This window comes from Impatiens glandulifera, chromosome 5 (genome assembly GCF_907164915.1).
Source record: "Impatiens glandulifera chromosome 5, dImpGla2.1, whole genome shotgun sequence".
Lineage (NCBI taxonomy): Eukaryota > Viridiplantae > Streptophyta > Magnoliopsida > Ericales > Balsaminaceae > Impatiens > Impatiens glandulifera.
The window spans coordinates 26,335,502-26,357,801 of record NC_061866.1 but is presented as its reverse complement, the minus strand read 5'-3'; the positions used below and the strand labels follow the sequence as shown (position 1 = coordinate 26,357,801).

The 22,300-nt window shown below is 32.4% G+C and overlaps 2 protein-coding genes across 2 annotated transcripts; one reads left to right on the top strand and one right to left on the bottom strand.

Moving 5' to 3' along the window:
- Window positions 1-679: 679 nt before the first annotated feature.
- Window positions 680-5,220, top strand: LOC124940365 (pre-mRNA cleavage factor Im 25 kDa subunit 2). The gene is made up of 7 exons (XM_047480877.1): window positions 680-933; window positions 2,869-2,914; window positions 3,033-3,126; window positions 3,205-3,278; window positions 3,943-4,029; window positions 4,119-4,229; window positions 4,757-5,220. The coding sequence occupies exons 1-7, from the start codon at window positions 815-817 to the stop codon at window positions 4,826-4,828; spliced, it is 603 nt and encodes a 200-aa protein (XP_047336833.1). The 5' UTR covers window positions 680-814; the 3' UTR covers window positions 4,829-5,220.
- Window positions 5,221-6,902: 1,682 nt separating this feature from the next.
- Window positions 6,903-14,597, bottom strand: LOC124938644 (glutamine--fructose-6-phosphate aminotransferase [isomerizing] 1-like). Its single transcript, XM_047479122.1, has 11 exons — window positions 14,246-14,597; window positions 13,833-14,005; window positions 13,602-13,710; window positions 13,190-13,335; window positions 11,973-12,137; window positions 9,256-9,616; window positions 8,437-8,687; window positions 7,886-8,000; window positions 7,531-7,786; window positions 7,279-7,447; window positions 6,903-7,130 (listed from the first exon to the last, which is right to left on the bottom strand). The coding sequence occupies exons 1-11, from the start codon at window positions 14,481-14,483 to the stop codon at window positions 7,047-7,049; spliced, it is 2,067 nt and encodes a 688-aa protein (XP_047335078.1). The 5' UTR covers window positions 14,484-14,597; the 3' UTR covers window positions 6,903-7,046.
- Window positions 14,598-22,300: the final 7,703 nt, after the last annotated feature.

Below are 22,300 nucleotides of genomic sequence, written 5' to 3'. Positions count from 1 at the left end.
AAATATATTAAAGTAAAAAAAATAGAGAAATGTTGTTTGTATTAGTGATAAATTATTTAAAAAATAAGCTATTATATTAAATTAAAAAAATTAATATTTATTTGTTTGTAAAAAAAAATTAAATAACTAAAATGATGAAAGGAATCAAAATTCAACTACATTTACAAAAGTTGGAGTCACAAATGACCATTAAGTCATTAAATTATATATATTAATTAATGGATATAAGAGTTAATAACTTAATATACCTTTCAATGATTTAGTTAACTACTTTACTATTATTATTATTTCCCTATTATCAAACTAATTCCATTTATGTTTAAGGCCTAGTTCCCTTCGGGTTATTTAAAAACCCACACAAAATTTATTTTCCAATCACATCACTCATACCATTAATCAAAATACAAAAATACTCTTTATTTTAAATTATTATTTTTTATTTTATTTATAAATATCAATATCCTTTAAGTCTTTTAATCAAAAATAATTATTACTTTCTCAAAATCATAACTTATCATCCAAATTTTCTCTCTCTTGGTTTTTTAAAAAACTCACAACCGAACAAAGCCTAACAATGAAAAGTTCAATATTCCATTTTTTCTTATATTTTAAATGTTAATTTTCTTGCAATACTCTACTTCCAATTAATAAAAAAAAAAAAGTATTTCTTTTTGACAAACCGGAAGGTAGAGGGGAGACGCACAGCAGCTGCCGAGGAGCGAACCAGGGAGAGATTGAGAGAGATTGAGAGAGATTGAGAGAGATTGAGAGAGATTGAGAGAGAGAGAAAGAGAGTGTGTGAAGGCGGGGTAAGATGCTGACATCGCCGATTTTCAACACGTACCCTCTCTCGAACTACACCTTCGGGACGAAAGAACCGAAGATAGAGAAAGACACTTCAGTCGCCGATCGTCTTGCTCGTATGAAGGTCAAGTATGTTAACATTTTAACCTTTTTACTCCAATTACTTCTACCCTTAAACCCCTACTCCTTCGTTTCTCTACCAACCGGAATCTGCAGTTCAATTTCATTTACTTTGCATTTTCAAGCAGGATAATTTCAGCCATTTCTCTTTTTGTCCTTTCTAACATCTTTAGATAATCTCAATTTACTTAATTTAGTTCGTTATATAGGTTATCTGATGCATCAATTCATAAATTATGTATTTGTGTGTCTACAATATGTTTACGATCCAAAGATTACTTTGATCTGAAATCGGATTAATTAGATTGCACAGTTATTTCTGAAATGTTTATTTAGAATACTTCAAAGAAATATTTTTACATAATATCTTTAGAGGAAGATTATCTTGGTGCAATGAGAGATTAAATAGTCCTTGAAGCTGTGTGAGGTTGCAAACCTTAGAGGTGACTATGTCAAAATCTTCCTTTAAGATTTTGAGATTCCCCATCAATGTCCCATGGTGGGGGTAGATCTACAAGCTTCAGAAGTTGAGATTCCTCTTCGAAATAGGATATGTAGAGATGAACCAAGCCCCAATCAGAACCACAAAGAGGAAAACTCTGTGGACATGGGCAAGGATGACAACAATGGTTCCATTTGGAAAAACCTTATTGTTTCTGTATCAAGATACAAATTTATATTTCTTAATTGATCTCTCACTAAATTTAGTTTCCAAACAAACTGATCCAGATACATAATGGAAATGTATCCAAATACATAAACACAAATAATAAGTGTGGGTGGGGCCATTAGAATGGCAGTGGAGGGATGAGGAGCATGGGGATGGGAAGATTTTACCTTCATGGCGAGAAAATAAGGGAGATCAAATGTCGATGGATTTATTGAGGCTACATAATGGCTATAAATGAAAAAGAAGCATACAAATAACTAGGTTTTTTTTAATTATATATTTTTCCTTTTGAAACATTAGAAGTAGAGGAAAGGAAGGTTTAACTTGTTTTCTTATCTTGTTACACGGGGCTTAGATGGAAATGATGGTGAAGTTGTGGAGAGAAAGGCATAACAAAGCTTGAGCACAAGTGGTCCCATATGCATTCTAATGTAAGCTGAGATAAATGGTTTAATGGGGTGAGTAATAACAACTTAATGGAGGGCTCCAATTTATACACCTATGTATGTGATACATTTCAAAATTCAAGGTTCGCATACAAAATTAAGGAGTTATTTTATTTCCATCCTTTTTTGGCAGACAAAATACAGTTTCCTCTCTAATTAGCCAAGACCGAGTGTAGTACAAATACTTTGTGATATTGTAATTAGGCTTGGACTAATTAAATAAATTAATTGCAAATAGTACATGTTTACATTAGCACATTATAATTTATCTTTATCCAGAATTCAAGATATTATTTCTTCAATTCAAATATAATTGGTACTAAAATTCATCAAATGATGTATTGAAAAGTGAGATGGTGGTGCAAGTTCTTATCTTCTGAATGTGATAGATTCATAATGGAACTGTAGACAATGTTAGCAATTCTGCCTAATAAGATATTGCAGTGTAATCATTGAGAAGATATAAAATTATCTATTGAGCCTATTTAGAAATTGATATTTTGTCACAATCACGACAAAAAAATGTGATTTTTCTGGGTCATAAAATGTGATAAGAAATAGGTTCATTCTTGTAACAAAAACAAAGTAGTAGATTAGTGCTAAGAATAAGATAAATAATAATTTTCTCATAAAAAAGAGATGAATAATGTTTATCCAATATTCTTATTAGTACAGTTTAGTAATCATTTTTTCCTAGTAATCATCATATTTTTTTAGTATGAATATATTTAAATGATGGTCATTGAGAGGCATTTTAGGATATATAAATATATAGCTGAACCAAAGGTATCAACTTTATAACATGCAATCTTTTTTAATGATTCTCAGCTACATGAAAGAAGGCATGAGGACCAGCGTTGAAGCTATACTTCTGGTTCGTTCTTCAGTCATCTTCTATATCCGCTTCTTTTGTGAGAAAGAAATTGAAGTTTCTTAATATATCTATATAGAGAAATCATACACTACAGATTGATATATATATGTATGTGCAGGTTCAGGAACATAACCATCCTCACATACTTCTATTGCAAATTGGTAACACCTTCTGTAAGCTGCCTGGTGGACGCCTCAAGCCTGGAGAGAATGGTACGATCCTACGATGCTCTCTTTTTTCTCGTGATTGTTAATTATTACTCATATCTATATTTGCTCTTGTTAATGTAGAAATTGAAGGCTTGAAAAGAAAGTTGTCAAGTAAAATTGGTGCTAATTCTCCCTCACTGCAGCCAAATTGGCAGGTTTCTTCCTTCATCTGGAATTTTATCCTATGCTACTTCAGCTATTTGTATCCACCTAGGTCTTGTTTGATGAAAAATAAATGAATTATATGGGTCAAATGACCAAAATGCCTTTAGTATTTGATTTTTAAATATGTTATAATGAATAAACATAATAGTAGTTTGCTATTTTAAATTACGATCTCAATGATTTTACAGAAGAATTGATGAGGTGCTCCGGTGTTAGATTATTTGGATTTAATATAAATAACCCACAACAAACAAGGCCTAGTCATGACAGAATCTGTTTTCGTTAGTGTGGATGAATTATTCCTTCTTTGTACTTGTTAAAATAATTTAAAAAAAAGAAGTAGAGAGAATGCAGGTGGGGTTCTTAAAGAAATATATTTTTAGAACCTTGGTCTTAAACTGTGGTAAGGTGATGGGATGTACCAAAACAACTTAGAAAATTGTTGATGCTATTCCGAGATCACCCTGACCTTGAGGCATTTACCAGTTGATTCACTCTATTTGTGTTTCAGAATTGACTTAATCATTTCATATTCATATTGTATTCTTCATGTGGCAAAAATCCTAAGATGCTAATTTATGAAGGAGTTCATACATGATACATATCCAGTTTCTTATGGATATACCTTTGAGATGATATGGGTTCAAAATACAGATTGGAGAATGTGTGGCTATTTGGTGGAGGCCAAATTTTGAAACTGTGATGTACCCATACTGCCCTCCTCATATAACAAAGCCAAAGGTGGGGGAGTATTATCTCCTATCCTTCCACTCTGTCTAATATGTCTTTTGCATTATTTTAGTTGATTGTGTTGAGATTTCTTTCTGTAGGAATGCAAGAAGCTTTTCATTGTTCATTTGTCTGAAAGAGATTACTTTGCCGTACCTAAGAATTTGAAACTGCTGGCTGTTCCCCTGTTTGAGCTCTATGACAATGTTCAGGTACATTATTGAGCCTATTTGGAAACTGCTATTTTGTAACAATATCTGTCATAATCACAATCCCATTGAACAATGCCAAAGTTCAAACTAAAAGTTATTTTGTTTTCGTTTGGTAAAGATTTTTTTGTAGATCAAGTGTGATTTTTTTGTAGATCAAGTATATGTATTATTGTTGGATCAAAAGTTTTGGATCCAGAAACTTATCTTAATGTGATTATGTTTGGAAACGAAACTTAGTAAGAGACAAATTGAATAATTTATTAGTTGTTTCTTTTAAATGTTTCCAAATGGGGTAGAGATTCTTTTCTTAATCATGATGCTTGTGATTTTTTGAAAAATAACAAATGTAGATTTTTTTTTCTTGATCATAATCCAGATAACAAATGTGCATACGAAAACCATTGATATCTCAATTTTGGACTGTACTAAATTTGTGACTAGATCAATTTGAACTACAACACTTCATATTTATAGCAGTTAATTGCTGCCTTGATACTAAAACTAGTTCATTCACTACTTGGATACAGAGATATGGGCCAGTTATATCCACAATTCCGCAGCAGCTTTCCAGGTTTCACTTCAATATGATTCATACATAAATAAGAACATGCAGAATCTGCAAGTTCCCATGTGCATCAATTATATGTTGGTGGAAAAGGAGAATAATCTAGTTTGGTAGATCATTCCAGACAATTCAACCTAGACTTATTGTTTCCTCCTGTAATGCTGTAATTTGTACTATGCCTTAATTAAGGTTTATTAAATTTAAGCACTTGAAGCAAACTCAGTTGTCTTGTCTTTCTCATATATAATTATAGGTTAATTTTAGAAGAGCTAGTGTTTGTTTTTACATGGGTCTTATAATCTTGGTGAAATTAATCTCTTGTTTTACTTTTTGATTGTTGCTGGTTTGGTAGAGTTTATTGTACATAAAGAAAGATTGTGTGTTTCCAAATTTATTTGTTAATGAGAATGTCAGTTTTCAGTAAGATATTTATCAATTTGCCCAAGCATTGAATATATTTGATCAAAATATTCATTTTTTCTTTTCTTTGAATGCAAAATAAAGTGTTCTCATTGAACAAATACAGTTGAAGTGTTGAATAAATGTAGTAATTTGATCAAGTGAAGAACAATACCGAGGTTCTTTAAAATACCAAAAATTAGTTGGGTAATGACCCAATTAATTTTTGGTATCTTAAAAAACCATTCTTATCATATGGAATTTCATCTTCTAATTCCATGGCATCAAAAGTTGGCACTCTCAATAGTTGTGCAGGTGATATAAAAATGAAAAACATGGCTGTATTTTAAAAATGAAAGACCATATGGAAATCTAAGACCACCAATTTCATTTTCTAATTCCATGGCTCATCAAAACTGTGGAACTTTTGATCAAAAGTTGGCACTCTCAATAGTTGTGCAGGTCAAGTAAAAATGAAAAACTTGACTGTATTTTATAACCCAACTTATCAATTAGAAATGATTAATTAGGTTAATTTGATAATAAATATTTCACTTAATTATTTATATTCATTTCAAATTCAGCTATCAAAAACAACTTAATTCGATAAATTAGAATGATTTAACTTGGTAATCTATTAAGAGCAGTAAAACAATAACTTTAATTCTCAAAATTAATCAACTTTCATCCTCACAAGTAGGTGTGGATCGGTACGGTATAACTTAATTTTTTATTCATACTTTATACCTTACCGAAAATTTCGGTATAGAAAAATTCATACATTACTTTACCTTGATTTCGGTATACCTTAATTTCAACTTATACATTTGATACCAAAAAATTATATTAACTTAAACAAAAAAAATTTAATATGGTTACTACATCAACGTTACACAAATTAAAAATTAAAGATATTTATCATAAAATAAAATATTTTTTTAAAAATATAACAATCTTATAAATTAGTCAATGTTAAGAATTAAATTTAGTTATATAAGTATAATTTTCAAGTTAGATTAAAATGGAATTGATGTTTTTTATTTGAAATGAACTTAATAACCTATTGGATTCCATTAGTTTTATTATGAAAAAAAAATCAAACAAAATTATTTTATATCTTGCAAAATAAAATGTCTAAAAGTTACATATCGAATAATATTATAATATAATTATATTTTGATTTAATTTTCAAAAATAATATTTTTATAATTAAATTAATATTATATTTATTTATTTTCTTATAAGTATTATATATTATATATTATATATTATATATATATATATATATTTTAATTTATAAATATTATTTCGGTATTTCGGTATATCCCGATATACCTAAATTTTGAATATCTCATATATTTACCTTACAAATAATTTCGATATCGGTACCGTACATTTTTTCAGTATACACAAATGATTAATATTTTCGATATATTGCGGTACGGTATTTTCAATATTCCTATAATATTGATAATTTTATTTTACCCTGATCACAAGGATCAATGATAGAATAGTTTGTAAGTACATTCCCGACAACCGTTCAACATTTCATCAAATCAACTTCCATACCAATAACGTAAAATGTAGATACTTTCATTTGATTTATTCAACATTTTAGATACTTAACTCATTTAGCACTTAAAATTCTTTATTTTAATACTTAATTTTCAAATGGTAAAGGCATATGGTAAAGCGCAAGAACTCATGTCCGCAAGCTTATATATAAATATACATTGAATGTGGGGTCAAAAACTAGAAAGAATATGGTCTGCTAGTGGGGATTCAGAAAATCTAGTGAAAAGTTTCGAGAGAAAGACAAGGGAGCGAGCAAGAATACTTCACCTAAGATATTATCATTCCGTTGTCACACTCTTTGCAAGATTTCGGGGTTGATCTACATTGTAGCCCCGCAGGACAGTCAGATGATACGCCAAAAGCTACAAACAAAGAAAAGCACATGAGAATACTAATTACCAGTAGAAGAAAAAACAGTAAGAATAAACATAAGTTCAGCTCAACCCAACTTAAGTAAACAACAACTATTAACCAGACTTATCAGCTTCTTTAAAAGATAAAGAAAAGAACCTGAAGTGGGACTATATTGATTACAGGCTGCAGGCAATCCTCAACTTGAGGAACTTCGATCACTCTACTCGAACCACCTAAACATACAGAGGCTGCATCCCCTTTTGAACACATCACTATCAGCCGACCTTTCCGAGCATGGAGTTGTTGAATAACTGACTGTTGCTTACTGTGTACATCTCCGATACATCAGAATATAAATACAACACTCGCAGTTTCAAACATTCAATCCAAACTTAGCAAAGAACTGACCTGAAGCAAGCATCATGGGTGGCAATAACAATAATGGGAAGGTTTTCATCAACCAGAGCTAGAGGACCATGTTTCATTTCTCCAGCAAGAATTCCTTCACTGTGCATTAGTGCGACTTCCTTCACTTTTAAGGCGCCTTCAAGAGCGGTTGCATAGTTGTAACCTCTTCCAAACATAAGAAGAGACTGCTCAGCAATTAATAACTTCGCAAGCTCCTTCATTTCCTGGTCAAGCTTCAGTACTTCTCTAACTTTATCTGTAACGTAACGAAATGATACCCGAAACAACAGTCAAAACATTAAAGAAGCAGAAACAAGCTCTCCTGGGTGAAGTGCTGTCAAGGAATGAAACCTACTTGGAAATTCAAATAGGCCGTCTATTATAGCTTCTCTTCTTGCTTGATTTGAAATTGTGTCACTTCCAATTGCAAGTGCCATCATAACCATCACAACTATTTGACTAGTATATGCCTGCCAAACAAGGAAAATAAATAATACACTAAAAGCTCTCTATATAGTACAATAGAAAGAAGAAACATATTTGCCACAAACATATATTAGGAAGGCCAAAATAAAAAGTTACAAGTAGAAATACAGGAAAAGGGGATATTACAAACTTGAACATCCCCAAAACATAAAGAACACCTTACGCATTTACAGAGTTCATGGGCATGCATTACATATTGGCGAATTAAAAAAGCAATAGTAATAAAAGAACAAGAATATTTTGTCTTCACCATATGCAAGTCTTTTTTAGAATAGAATAATTTTCACCGAACCAAGGTTATTAAGGTGGTAAGAGTTTGAACTTAAAAGGTAGGTCTAAAGTTTGATTCTCACTCAAAACACATTGATTGAAGTTGGGGTCATGGAGTGGTCACAAAACACTCTTATGAAGTGTCATTACCTTGGTACTTGCAACACCAATCTCAGCACCTGCATTGATATGAATGCCACAGTGTGTAGTTCTGGCAATAGCACTACCAACAGTATTTGTAATGCCAACACACAGTGCTCCATTTTCTAGTGCATATTGTAATGCATTTAAGGTATCTGCAGTTTCACCTGATTGACTAACAAAAACTGCCGTATCTTCTCTGTAGATAGGCCCCTGCCTGTCCAACAGATCACTGGCAATCTCCATTGAAACAGGAATCCCTGTTCACAACAATCAAAGATATAAAAATCTCATTCAAAATGATTGATATGACCAACAATCTAAATTCTTATTTTCTGAGACCAAGTTTTTGTATTTCTTTTTCTCCTCAAAAAGAGAAATAGAAAATAGGGTTGCTAAGTTATACTTCAATTTATAATAACTTAAGAAATAAATGCAAAAAAAAAAAGATATATAAGATAGATATTAATTGATCTCAAGTGAAGTAATTGCTCTAATATAACTAAAGAGTGAATCTACATGAAAACTAATCAATTTTATAATGTGGATGCTACCAAATTTATGCATGTGCGAAATTAAAAAATTGAAACAGAAAGTAGGAAAGACCCGAATAACAATTCAGATAATTAACAATGCATAAATACTACTTTTTGTAGTCACAACAAATTCTAGAAATAAATGAAAATTGTAAAAAAAAAATGGAGAAAGCACCAAAGACAAACTCGTTTTGTTGCCAACTAAGAATTTCTGGAAACCGACACAAAAAAACTGATAATGAAAACAGTTACCCAGATGATTCTATGAGAAACCAAGTGTACAACTTCTCACCAGAAAGCTCTTCCATTATGGGTCTAGAAGCTAAAGCAGCATTATAGCTTGTGCCACAACCAATAAACACAATACGTCTGCTGCGGCGGATAGTTCTCAGGTGCTCCTTCAACCCACCCAAAAGAACAGTTTTATCCTTGCATGAGCCTCCACGTATAAGCCTCCCACGCATTGTTGTTGTAAGAGATTCTGGTTGTTGGTGAATTTCTTTTTGCATATAATGCTCATAATTTCCTTTATTTATTTGTTCAACCTCCATCTGGAGAACAGATAATGCACGTTGTACAGAAGCAGGCCTGGCGAGACCTCCACTAAGTTTTCCTTTATCAGTATCAAATTTAAGGATGGAAACACCACCATCCTGAGGCAACAATCACACATAAAGTAATTAACAATAGGTCTGTAAAGATCAAGTTGCACATAATCAAACAAAGATGAATTGCAAAAGATACAAGATAAGATTGCAACTTATAAAAGGGAATCTTGAAAAAGGAAGTCAATAGCTAAGATTGAAACTTTCAAATTACGCAGCGGAGTGAATTATGATGGAAAGAAAATGGATGGATCCGTAAGAGAATTATTACTTAACACATAAGAAAATTATTTCAGATACAAATCTGAAATAATTTGTTTCTTTCAGATACAAATCTGAAATAACTTGTATGGGGATGCTCTGATCCCTTTTGATATCTAGAGTGATGTCGTTTGAGTTTTTATCGTATTGTTGTCTTTTGCACTATAAGTTTTATTTTCTTGTGTTTTGATTCATAATTGATGACAATTCATGTCATAATAACGTATTACGGTATGCTTTTTGTTCAGTTTTTTGTCACCACATTTTTAGTTTTCCTCACACATAAATGTTGGATTAATAAAATGGTTGCACCCTTTAAGAAAAAAGAGAGATTGAAGTCTATAAGAGAGATGATCCACCAAAAATGAGAAAAGATACGCATCATAAAAGATTCATTTTTATTTCTTCTTGCTAGGGTTAATGAAGTGTCTTTTATGACAATGAAAAAGCCCTAGAAATGTTTATTAACATTGCATGACTCTCTGTAAAGGCAAGTCTTTTTTGAAAGGTATTAAAACAGAGAAAAGACATTACTTTGTGAACTCGTTAAAATAAGGAACCCTTCTTACAAGCTAACTTGGCATTCCTCTCATCTCAGGGAAGCTCCACTTTTTGCATTTTAGCTTGCTTATTGAGAAAGTCAATAATAGATTTGAAAGTTGAGCTACAAATTTTCTTTCTTATACAGGTAGAGTTCAATTGGCTATCAACACTCTCCATCGAATTCAAACTACAGTTGTGATAAATTTCTGCTACTCAGACAAGGTGATAAGGCTTTGGACCAGCCCATGAGAAACTTTATATAGGAAAGAAAGGCAGAGGCGAAAGCAAAGTCAAATGGGAAAAGGTGTTCAAACTAAAGGAAGAAGGTGTCATTGGTATCTTTTGAGAGGAATATAACAAGCTGATGTTGATCAACATTTTTGGCCATTGCACAATAAAAAGACTGCATTTGAATTTGATGGGTCCATTCCAATTTCATTAGAGGCAACTTATGGACATTAAAAACAAAGACATAAAACTTTCTCTATCTGGAAGATGAGAAAAAACTCCCTCTCCCGCGAGAATCATTTTCCCTAATTTTTAGGGCCGGCACCTTATTCTTCCTTCATTACCTCCGGTGGTCTCCATGGTTGTCGTGGTCTCTCTAGTTTGAGATTTGTTGGGAAAAAAAACTTATGGGCATTCAAATACTGTAAAGACATTGCTTAGTCCATCCACTCCATTAGTTAATTTTCTTTACTTTAATAAAAGGTTCATCCTCTTCTCAAAAAAAAGATAGAACTATGGCTCTGTCATGAACCAACACACATATTAGAGTTTAAGAAAACAAACAGTTGCTAGGAAAATAATATTAGGACAACAGAGATGTCGAAGATGAGGGAAAAATTAGGAAAGTCCTTGAATTGTTTTGTCTGAAAACACATTTTATTTAATTAAGTCAATCAGATTGAGTACAATTTAGCCCTTAAACTTGACTAAAAGGGGACAAACCCGCATGATGTGTGTTCTAGAGAAAGAGACCAGAAACAAACTCTAACAGTATTCAATAACAATTCCACCTCCTAAATGGATAACATCCTAGGGAAGTATATAACCACTTATACTTACTAACAGAACTACCCTAAACTACTTTTAACTGCATATAACTATCAAATAAACACTAATATTATAACATGGCTGCCATTCTTCTGATCTCTCGACCATGAGAGATGGGGAGAGAGGAACTCTCATCTCCTCCAGTAGAAGACTTTTCTCCACCTTGCTTCATTTGGACTTCCCATTTCTCATTACAAGTTTGCAGTTAAATCTTAGGGGAAAATTTTATGTTGAAGGACGAAGCTCTACTCCCTCTTTTAATAGATAAGAGGGGGATTCTTGGCAACTTTCTCATGGGTTTTTTTGTTATCCATGTCCATTCCATTGACCAATTGGGTAGCATTTGAGGAGAATCCAAAATTATCTTCAGTGGTCATCTACAAAGGCCCGTTTCTAGACCAGCTAGGATTACTTCGAAAGATAAGAGGGGGATTGCCACTATGGACTGCCAATGACATGAACATCTTGAATATCTAACAATACATTTGAAATACAAGATGCAATGGAAATTAAAATAGAAAAATGGTGATGTATAGAAACAAACCTTAAGGTGAACGACTTCCCCATCCTCAATCATCAAAACCTTCTTTGTGTGTTCAACTACAGCATGAACATCACTGGATAAAAAGAGTTCTTTGGGTTTTTCATCCTTCATTGGGAACTTAAGATCACCAAATATTGCTCCATTGCTTGTTTCAGGAGAAAATTCCTGTGCCAGCAACAAATAAAATTTGAAATGAAAAGATAAATCAATCAAACTATCACTCCAGAATAGCAAATAACTTCGAAAGCATACAAGAAATAGGCTTAAACTATTATTGTATAGCTGACAATGTAACCACTGATATGGTAATCTAGAGGACCAAACTAAGAAAAGTTAAAGAAAATCATAGTGTTCAACCTTTGCATTTTATGACTAATTTATACATTTACAAGAACTTAGTAATAAACTCACAAAATCTCATTGTGTTTGATGTCTTGGAAATATTCTCACTTTCAATTTTTTGAGTGAATTGAATCATTAAAAAAAATTATTTTTAATTAGAAAGATGGCCAAGAAAACATTGCGAAGATGAATATTTCCACCAACTTCGCATACAACTTGGATTTTACTCTTCTAAGGACATTCTGTTTTATAATTACACAACAGAGACCTACCTAAAGTTTAATGAAAAGTCTAAACTAACAACAAAATATGGGAGTATTTAGTTTTTTTTTATGCCCCCTCACAAAATTTCTTCACTTCACCTCTAGATGCCTCTCCTCAATAACCTCCCACACATGACACATCTAGTAAATAATTCTTTGTAGGAAATAAGTTCATATTTAGTCTTCAACTTGCATCAAAAGCTCATTTTGCTTCCGCAATTAATAAAATGGCTCAAATTACTTCCAGTAGTCATTTTTTGGTTAACTCTATTAATGTCATCATTTGCATTTTAGAAGAAAAACAAGTATTTTACCCAAGAATTGAGATCAAGGAGCTGCAGTAATTGTATATAGATGATTTATGAACCTAACGGAGTTAACCAAAAACTGACGGAGGAAAGTAATTAGAGACATTTTTAAAATTTTAGAAGCGAGATGAGCATACATCATGTTGATTAAGTAAAACGAGCTTTTGATGCAAGTTGAAAAAACAAAATGAGCTATTCTCCTTCTTTGAATGTAGCAAAAATTATGAGTTGAAACCATCTTCTACTATTGATATGTACAAAATGACAATTTTCTGGGCTAAACTAATAAACACGTGTAGCTTACTTTTACACCAAGAAGCAATGGGCTACCACGTTTACAAGCAATCAACTCATTTGGATAGTGTCTACTTTTGAAAATAAGAGCATAGGCCCCTTCAAGATGCCGCATAACCTCAAGCACAACTTGACTGAATGCCACAGTTTGATCACCTGCAATTGTTCAGACCAAAAGGAAGGTGATTTAGAAGCTGAAAAATGTCAGGTCTTTAAGTTAATGTGTTAATGAGCCATCATGCACTTGTCGAAACAACTACCATCTTGAAATAGAAAAACAACTGTGTCCTAGGGAAAGAGACATACATATTAAGGCATGGACCACAAAACACATAAAGCAATTGTCATACCAGTCGTGTGGTAAAGAACCATATTCGGACAACTAAACCTATTTAACACACAATTTCAAAGGAAATAATTACCTTCTTCATTCGCTTTATCAAAAATAAATTTTGCAAGTTTTGGAATCACTTCTGTGTCTGTTTCAGAATCAAAGGTAAACCCATGCCGCACTAGTGTCTCCTTCAACACCTGAAAGATCACCCAAAAAGTACACCAATGGACATATTCTAAGTGACAGATGATAACTTAAAGGCAAAAAAGAAAGAAATAAGAAGCATTAAAAAAAATACAGTATAGAATCGATAAGAAACCTCATAATTAGTAATTACTCCATTGTGAACAACCAAGAACTCATTTTCCGGACCAGAGCTTTGTGGATGACTGTTCCTTGGAGCCGGTTCACCATGTGTTGCCCACCTTGTGTGGGCTATGCCAGCATGAACTGAGAATGTCTCCTCCAGATTTAATTTTGTAGCATCCACTTCTGAAGTAAAAAAAAAAAAAAAAAAAATACTCAAAGCTTTGATGAGTGTCAAACAAATTTTGAATTCCTAAACCAAAAACAGCATTCTTACAGTAACTTGAATTCATCTTATCAATTGAATACGTTTCTTTCTTTCTTTCTTTCTTATGACCCAACAGTATATAACACACAAAATCATGGAGAAAACTTTATCTAGAAAATATGAGTTGGAGAATGTAGGATCAGGGGAATCAAATTTACCTTGGTAAACGGATTTAACAAGCGATTCGATGTTGCCTTCTTGGCGAAAGAGAAGTGGAGGTGGAGAGTGAGGAGAAGGAGAAGGAACATTTGAAACGGATGAGGAGCAATCAATGGAAATTCCGGCGGAGTCATATCCTCTATACTCCAAACGTCTCAAGCCATTGAAGAGGACTTCGAGGATGTAACGCCTCTCCCTGTTGAGATTGTAATTGAGATAGGCGAATATCCCACACATTCTTCTTTCTTCTTCTTCTTCTTCTTCTTCTTCTTCGACTCAGTACACCTCTGCTGCGACGTAAAACGTTGATCGGATGATCAGAGAGATACTATTACAAGGAAGTCAAGAAAGAAGATTGAGAAATGGTGGGAACAAAAAAAGTCTTTAGTTTAGAAAAAAAAAATACAAGTCTTCTTGTTTGATTCTAACTAGGTATTTTGGGAATGAATTTTTTCATTACTATCATTTTTTTTTTTAAATTAACAAAGTAAAATTGTAAATAATAATTATTTGGTATTAAAAAACATGAAATTTTATTTCATATTTAATTTTTATTATTATTATTTTACCTTTACTTAATTTATTTTGATTATATTCTTTATATTTATTTATAATAATTATTTTTTAAATATAAATAAATATAAAAGATACAAATTAACAATAAATTATTTTATTTTCTAAATTGTTATAAATAATAAAATCATTATTTTAAATGAATTAGATAAATAATATACTATTTTTTCAAAAAAAATATATAATTAAAATATAAATTATTACAATTAGGGGTTATCGGTTCGGTTTTCAGGTTATTCGAGTTTTTGGTTCGGATTCTTCGAAATTTTTATTTTTTTAAGCAAATTTGAAAATCGAACCGATTTAACTAAATTCGAATTCGGTCGAATATTCGATTTAGACCATATATTGAACATCACATATTCATAAAAAAAAATTCTTAAAAGAGTTAACAAAATAAATAAATTGTTAAAGAAATCTTATCTATTTAAATTATAAAAAAATATAAATCACACAAACTAAGCTTAATGACTCACCGTCAATATTCGACAATTGAACGATGCAAGTAAAACAATGTTAACGACGACAATATATGGTGGTGGAGAGGTGTTATAACAGTGGTGATATTACTAGTGAAATAGCTAGATATGTGAAAATTTCAGATATTCTTAAATTTAGAGATGATGTGGGTAATTGGAAGGACCACAAATGGGTGAACGACTAAAAAAATGGAAAAATGAATGAGGGATTATGGATTTATTGAATTATTGAGCTGGATATTAGGGATCTAGTTGGAGACCCATAATAATTTAATATATAATATATAATAAATTATATAATATATATAATAAAAATTGAATTCGGTTTTCGGTTTGATTTTCGAGTTGAAACCTAAATTCGAAAACCAAACTGAAAATCGTATTTTAATTCGAATCGGTTTAGAATTCAATTCGAAAACCGAAAATATAATTTGAATTCGGTTTATTCGAATTCGATAAATATAAATTCGGTCAGATATTCGATTCAGACCAAATATTGAACCGTCTTAATTACAATTAATATTCGTATACAATTAGCATTAATGACTACGTTTCAAAAGAATATTTCATCCATACAATATAGTGTTTATTTATTTTTGTAATAAATATATACTCCTTATACCTTATACATTTGATTGAGTTTAAAATATCTCATACATTATCTTATTTGAAATTATTTCTTGTAAATTTAATTTTGTTTTGAATTTATTTCTTAAAAATATAAAATTATTTAACATGTTATAACACCATTAATTTGGACAGAAAATACACACGGATTCTTCATATACGTGTTATATATATATTTTTCAAGTCTTATTGCATACAAAACTCTCACATTCGTCTTCAGATAACTTCTTCAACTCAATTATCACACGACAGCGCAGCTGTTCTGCTCCATTTCTAGATAACGATGTTGCAAACTTAGAAAACGATCGGCCATCTTCAGACACACATATTCTCCTCCACCTTCTTCGTATCCATCCACTTCAAAATAATTCAAAATATATTTTTTTGATGAAATCAATATACGTTTCAACTCTTATAACGTAACAAAATAGTGAAATACAACAAAACTCGCAATATGGGTTGAAACAGTTGAACGAACATGACCTACACCAAAAGGGAGACTACTCTTTGTGCGCGACGATAACGCATCGCTAAGTTTACAAATTTGGGCTTTGAATGTTTAGCATTTTGCATTCTGCTTCGATTTTAGAAAATTGTGAGGGTAAATAATTTTAATATTAATCGAAAATTCAAGTAGAAAACGAGACTTTATAGACGACTCCAGAGTTAACCATCTGGTAGAAACTATGAGAGATTATGATATTTAATGGAAAGTGTCATAGGTATTTTTTAGAGTTTTTCGATTTTATTTCAATTAAACCTCACAACTTTGATAGTCACCGCCTAATTTACAAAACGAGTAAAAACTAGACGTATGAAAGAGACTCTTTTCGAGTTTGGCGTTTGGTTACGTATGAGAAAGGGTGTTTTAAAATAAGTTATGTCCCACAACACCCCCGATGGTCTCTACTAATTAATATTAACCATTTTAAAAATATTTACGCTTTACATTTTTTTATTCTATCATAGGCTCAAGCAAATCAAAAACTTACAACATTTAAAAAAATAACAAAAATCACAAAAACAAAAAATAAATAAAGTCCAAATCATGCAAAAAATAAAAGGGAAAATGGGGCAAATCGTGTGCGACCGATGAAGATCGTTCGCTTGAAGAGCTCTCGGTTGTGGCTTGAATCGGATGTAGAAATTGTGGTTGAAAAATGTGCCATCCTTCCATTAATAAAAATGAGCCTTTTAACGACAGTATAAACTTTTGGTAAAGGCCCTAAAACTGTCGGTAATACTCATTTACCGACAAGTCAACAAACTGTCGGCATCTGTCGGTATTGCTCTTGTTGGTATAGGGTTAGGGGTTTAAGACGATAGGTTACAAACCTGTTGGTATAACCTATACCGAAAGATTAATGTATATCTTTCGGCGTATACTTTTCCGAAAGATATGATTAGATCTATCGGTATCAATTATAAAATGACATTTTTTAACATAGATCGTATTTCTTCTAATTAGGCTAACAACAACTTGGATACATAAAAACCGAATAGGCTCTTTAATCTATTTTCAGATAAATAGCGAAAGATATTGAAATCTTTCGGAAATGACTTTACCGAAAGATTCATTCACATCTTTCAGTATTACTTATACCGACATATATATCCATTTCTGACAGATGAATGTAAAATTGTCGCTATTGGGTATTACCAACAGTTTCACGCATAACTGTCGGTATTGGTCTTTGCCGACAAATTTACACAAATCTGTCGGAATTGTGTGTATAGGATTTTCTGACAGATTTCTTGATATCTTTCGGTATTCCCTCTTTACAGATTTTTAATGATTTTATTTGTTTTTTTTTTGCATAACCTTAACCTACTAATTATCAGCAAAAAAAAATTAAAATACAATCCATTAACAAAAAAATTCATAAATTTCCAAAATTCTTAATCCAATACAAAATATAGTCTACTAATCCAAAAAGTATCTACTCCAAACACGGTAATCTAAACCATATCTAAAAAGTACTTACTCCAAACACATTAAATTAATCCATGACATCAAAAAAGTACATAATGCTTGAATAAAATATTTACTGAAATTTACTAACTCGAGAGTGGTGGCGGGGGTGGTGGTTGATTCCGTAACTGTGATAATATATATGTAATTTGTCATTTAGATTCCTCCAATTCAGCTTGCATCCTGTCGCTGTTACTTTTGAGTTCATTAACCCGCGTCCGGAGCTGTTGGTTCTCCTCCCTTAATGACGACCCTCCATGTTATGAATGGTTGCCCCTTCGCCGATCCCCGTAAAAACACGTTGGCCGCACGCCTGACCCCATACCCATCACCGTCCCGTGTCGTTGGGGCCCTAACACTCTTTCAGTCACGGTAACACCGATCCGATCGGATATTCCCCCCGGTCTATGTCTCGTTTCATAGCATATCACGTGTTCGTGAGACACGTGGCAATATGTAAGGATTACTGCGAGGCAGCTCGAGGTTTGATGAATTTAACCTTGGTTTGCGTGTCAGACATCTTTTAAAATGAAACATTTAGTTTTTAAAAGATTTTGAAAATACCTAGAGCGGTAAAAAATTAATTATGTAAAATAATTAATTCTTTGTTCAAACATTAATAATCTAGGAGGCTAAATAACAATTTAACCAGAACCCGGTTTAAATTAATTAAACATAATCAATTTAAAGATTATTCATTTGAAAATCAGAGTCCCCAAGAGATTTTATAAAAATCAATAAAATGATACGTGTGCAAACGTATTTATACCAGAGTTTTTGAAAAATGTGGTTTGTTGTCTGTTTACATTCGGGAAAGGGCTTTCGCGCTATGTCCTTTACGCCCGCCTAAGGATGGTTTTCAAAATCCTCTAAAATAAACAAAGTTAGGCTTCTATAAATCTAATTCGAGTGAGGGTTCAATCTTGTCAATCTGGACTTAGTAGGGTTTGAGAGGTTCAATCTTGAGTGAGGGTTCAGACTTAGGCCTAGGGCTAGGGTTAGGCGTAACGGTCTTAGGCTAAAGGGGTGTTTGATTCTAGGCTAGGGCTTGGCTTTGTGGGTCCTAGGCTAAGATGAGGCTAGGCTTAATTGTTGATCATAGGTTAGGTGGCAAGGTCAATACTAGGTCAAGTGGCAAGATCATTCCTAGGTTAATTTGGTCTAGGTTAGTTTTGTCGTTCCTAAGCCAATTCCCTCGGTCCTAGGCTCACGGTCCTTGGAAGTTTCCCTCGGTCCTAGGTCAATTTCCTCGGTCCCAAGGCAAAATTCCAGGACCGGGTGTTCTTGTTTTGGTCCGAAACTTCAGAAGGCCATAACTTTTGATTGGGATGTTCAAATCATAATTTGTAAGTTGCAGTAGGTTCATATGATCATGAAGAACAAAAACCCTAACATAAATCACGATTTTGAAGATCATAAGAGGATCAATTTCAAAACACCATTTCTAGGTCAAATTTTTGGATCTTTTGAATTAGGTCATTTCAAAACCTGATTTTTGTTCCATTATCTTTGAAATGATGAATATAGTTAATCCATACCAAAACAAGAACATCATTACATCATTAAAATAGTTTTTGAAGATTGAATCAAAATCTAACTTTTTTTTTAAAACCAAATTTGATCAAAAATGTTCAAAAGGGTGAAACAGTCACTTGGAATTCATCCCTACATGTTAAGAATCATGTATAGCTACTAATTGAATCAACAAATCTAACCTATAAGAAAGAACAATAAATTTTAAAAATCCAGATTTTTAAACCTTTTTTTTTCTAAATTTCAATTTGATTAAATATGATCAAAACATGATTACAGTTACATAGAAATTGTCCCAAAACATGTTTAAATATGATCAAAACACCGAATTTTTAAAATCCAAAATTTCAAGCTTTTTTCTCAAATTTTAGTTTGATCAAACATGATCAAAACTTGATTATAGTTGTTTGGAAATCATTCATACATGTATACAAACATGTATAGCAACTTCTTGAACCAAAAAAAATCGAGTTTAACCCAAGAACACAGGATTTCAAAAAATTCAGTTTTCTAGTTAATCTTCTGAAAATTTTGATTCATGAAGATTTGATCTATATTCTTTCAACATAAAACATATATATGATATATAGAACTATTCTTAACAAAGAAATTCCATAATCAACGTTCATAACAAGATCAAACCGATCAAACAAGAAAATTTGAAAACATTCAAAATTTTCAATTACAAATCGAAAATCAAGGCTTTTGGAATCATACCAACAGATGGAAAACATTCATGGGCAGGTTTGGAAGTGATCCAGATACCTGGATCGAAGCTTGGCTCATCGGAGAAAGTTTTGTAGAAAACTATTCTTGGCCGGAAATTGCAGGTCTTTGATTAGGGTGATTTGATGTGTAATTTGTAGTTATTGTTTGCTGGGTTGGTATTAGGATGGTAGGGGAGTATTTATAGGGTGGATTGGTCGGCTGTAGAAAGCCAATTTAAGTCGTCTTTGATCGCTGACGTTCTTATCCCTAATTCGTGGCAGTCTTATCTCGGAGAAGATAATGCTTCTAGATAAGGGGAAATGTAGGCGCTGACGAGGGGATCACGTGGGCGAAAAAAATAACGGATTTGATCGTCTGTGGACGAAGCTAGAGCTTCTAGAAGAAACACGCTGGCGAGGTCCTGATTCCGGCGACCCCTGCGTCCCAGCGAAGAAGACAAACAAAACGGCATCGTTTTGAGTAACTCAACGCCGAGTTCCACCTGGTTCCTCCAGCGGTCAGCCTAGTTGACTAATGGGGTTAGTCTATCCTGTTAGTTGATCTAGTACGGGTGCGCGCGCGTGGTTCCGCTACAGTTGGGTGTCTGGCGCGCTCTAGGCTGTCGGATAAGATCTAGGCGCTCATCTGATGGTCCAGGATCCTGCTGCAAAGTTTTAAACAAAAATCAGCCACACAAGATTATGCAGTTTTAAATTTTGTTTAAAAGGTTATTAAAAATCAAATTTAATTCCTTTTAAATTCATTTTTTCACCAAAAATTTCACAAAAATTATTTTTAGAAACATAATAACAATTATGATCATGTTTTATTTTTTGGGGAATTTTTGGAAATTTTGGGGTATTTTATTTAATTGGTTTATGTCATTAATTAAACATAAATCATGAATAAATCCTAATTAAATATTTTTAACCCCTTCCTTAGTCTAATTTGGGTCAAATATATACAAATATTTTATCCTCAAATTATTTTTGGAATTTTGAAAAGTTTCCTTAATTAAGGTTTAATTATGATAGTAATTAATCCTTAATTAGATTTTAATTCCTTCTTTAAAGTTATTTTGAATATAAAAAACCAAAATACTATTTTAATATTATTAAACATAATAATATTATTTTTCAAATAGGGTAAGTCAAATTTTCATCCTTATAATTTTAAATCTTTTTGGGCTTTAGAACCATCATTTGTCTTCTCTTTCACATTCATCATTGTTCTCAACACGCTATTACAAATATTTTTCTTAATATGCATCACATCCAAATTATGTCTCTAGTAAGGCAAATTGAAGAAAATGATAAGTTTGTTTGAATTGTCTCCCCGTGTTTAATGATATATCTTGGTTTTCTTCCTTTGATCTGTAGTTAGAACGGTGCTTTTTAGGTCTCGTGCTTTCTCGTAAATTTCTTCTCCCGATAATATTTTTGAGGACTCTCTATAATCTATTTGACCATCAAATGACTTTTTATCCCTCCTGTATTTGTGGTTTGGTGGAAAGAAGTGTCGGTGACCCATGTAACATTGTTTTTGCCAATTAACTAATCGAAGAGATATATTGTCTTTGTTACAACAAGGACAAGCGAGTTTCCCTTTTGTACTCCACCCTGACAAATTTGCGTATGCTGGAAAGTCGTTAATGGTCCATAGAAACGCTACACGCATATTAAAGTATTGCGAGGTGTGTGCATCAAACGTTCTCACACCACTATGCCATAGTTTAGTCAACTCTTCGATCAATGGATGTAGAAATATGTCAATTGCATCTCCCGGACTCTTTGGACCTGGAATTAACATAGATAGAATGAAATTGCTAGAATCCATGTAAAGAGTGGGTGACACGTTATAAGGAATTAAAATAAACGGTCAAATATTGTATGACTTTTTCCCATTTATAAAGGGTTGAAACCCATCACTTGATAAACCAAGTCTCACGCTACGGGAGTCCGACGCGAAATCTTTATACCTCTCATCAAACGTTTTCCAAGTGTATGAATCATCTGGATGTCTCAACATATAACCTTCAACTCTTACTTCCTTGTGTCATCTCATCATTGGAGCGGTCTTAGAGCACATGTACATCCTCTACAGTCTTTGTATTAAAGAAAAATATCTTAACACCTTAGTGGGCATAAATTTTCCATTTTGCT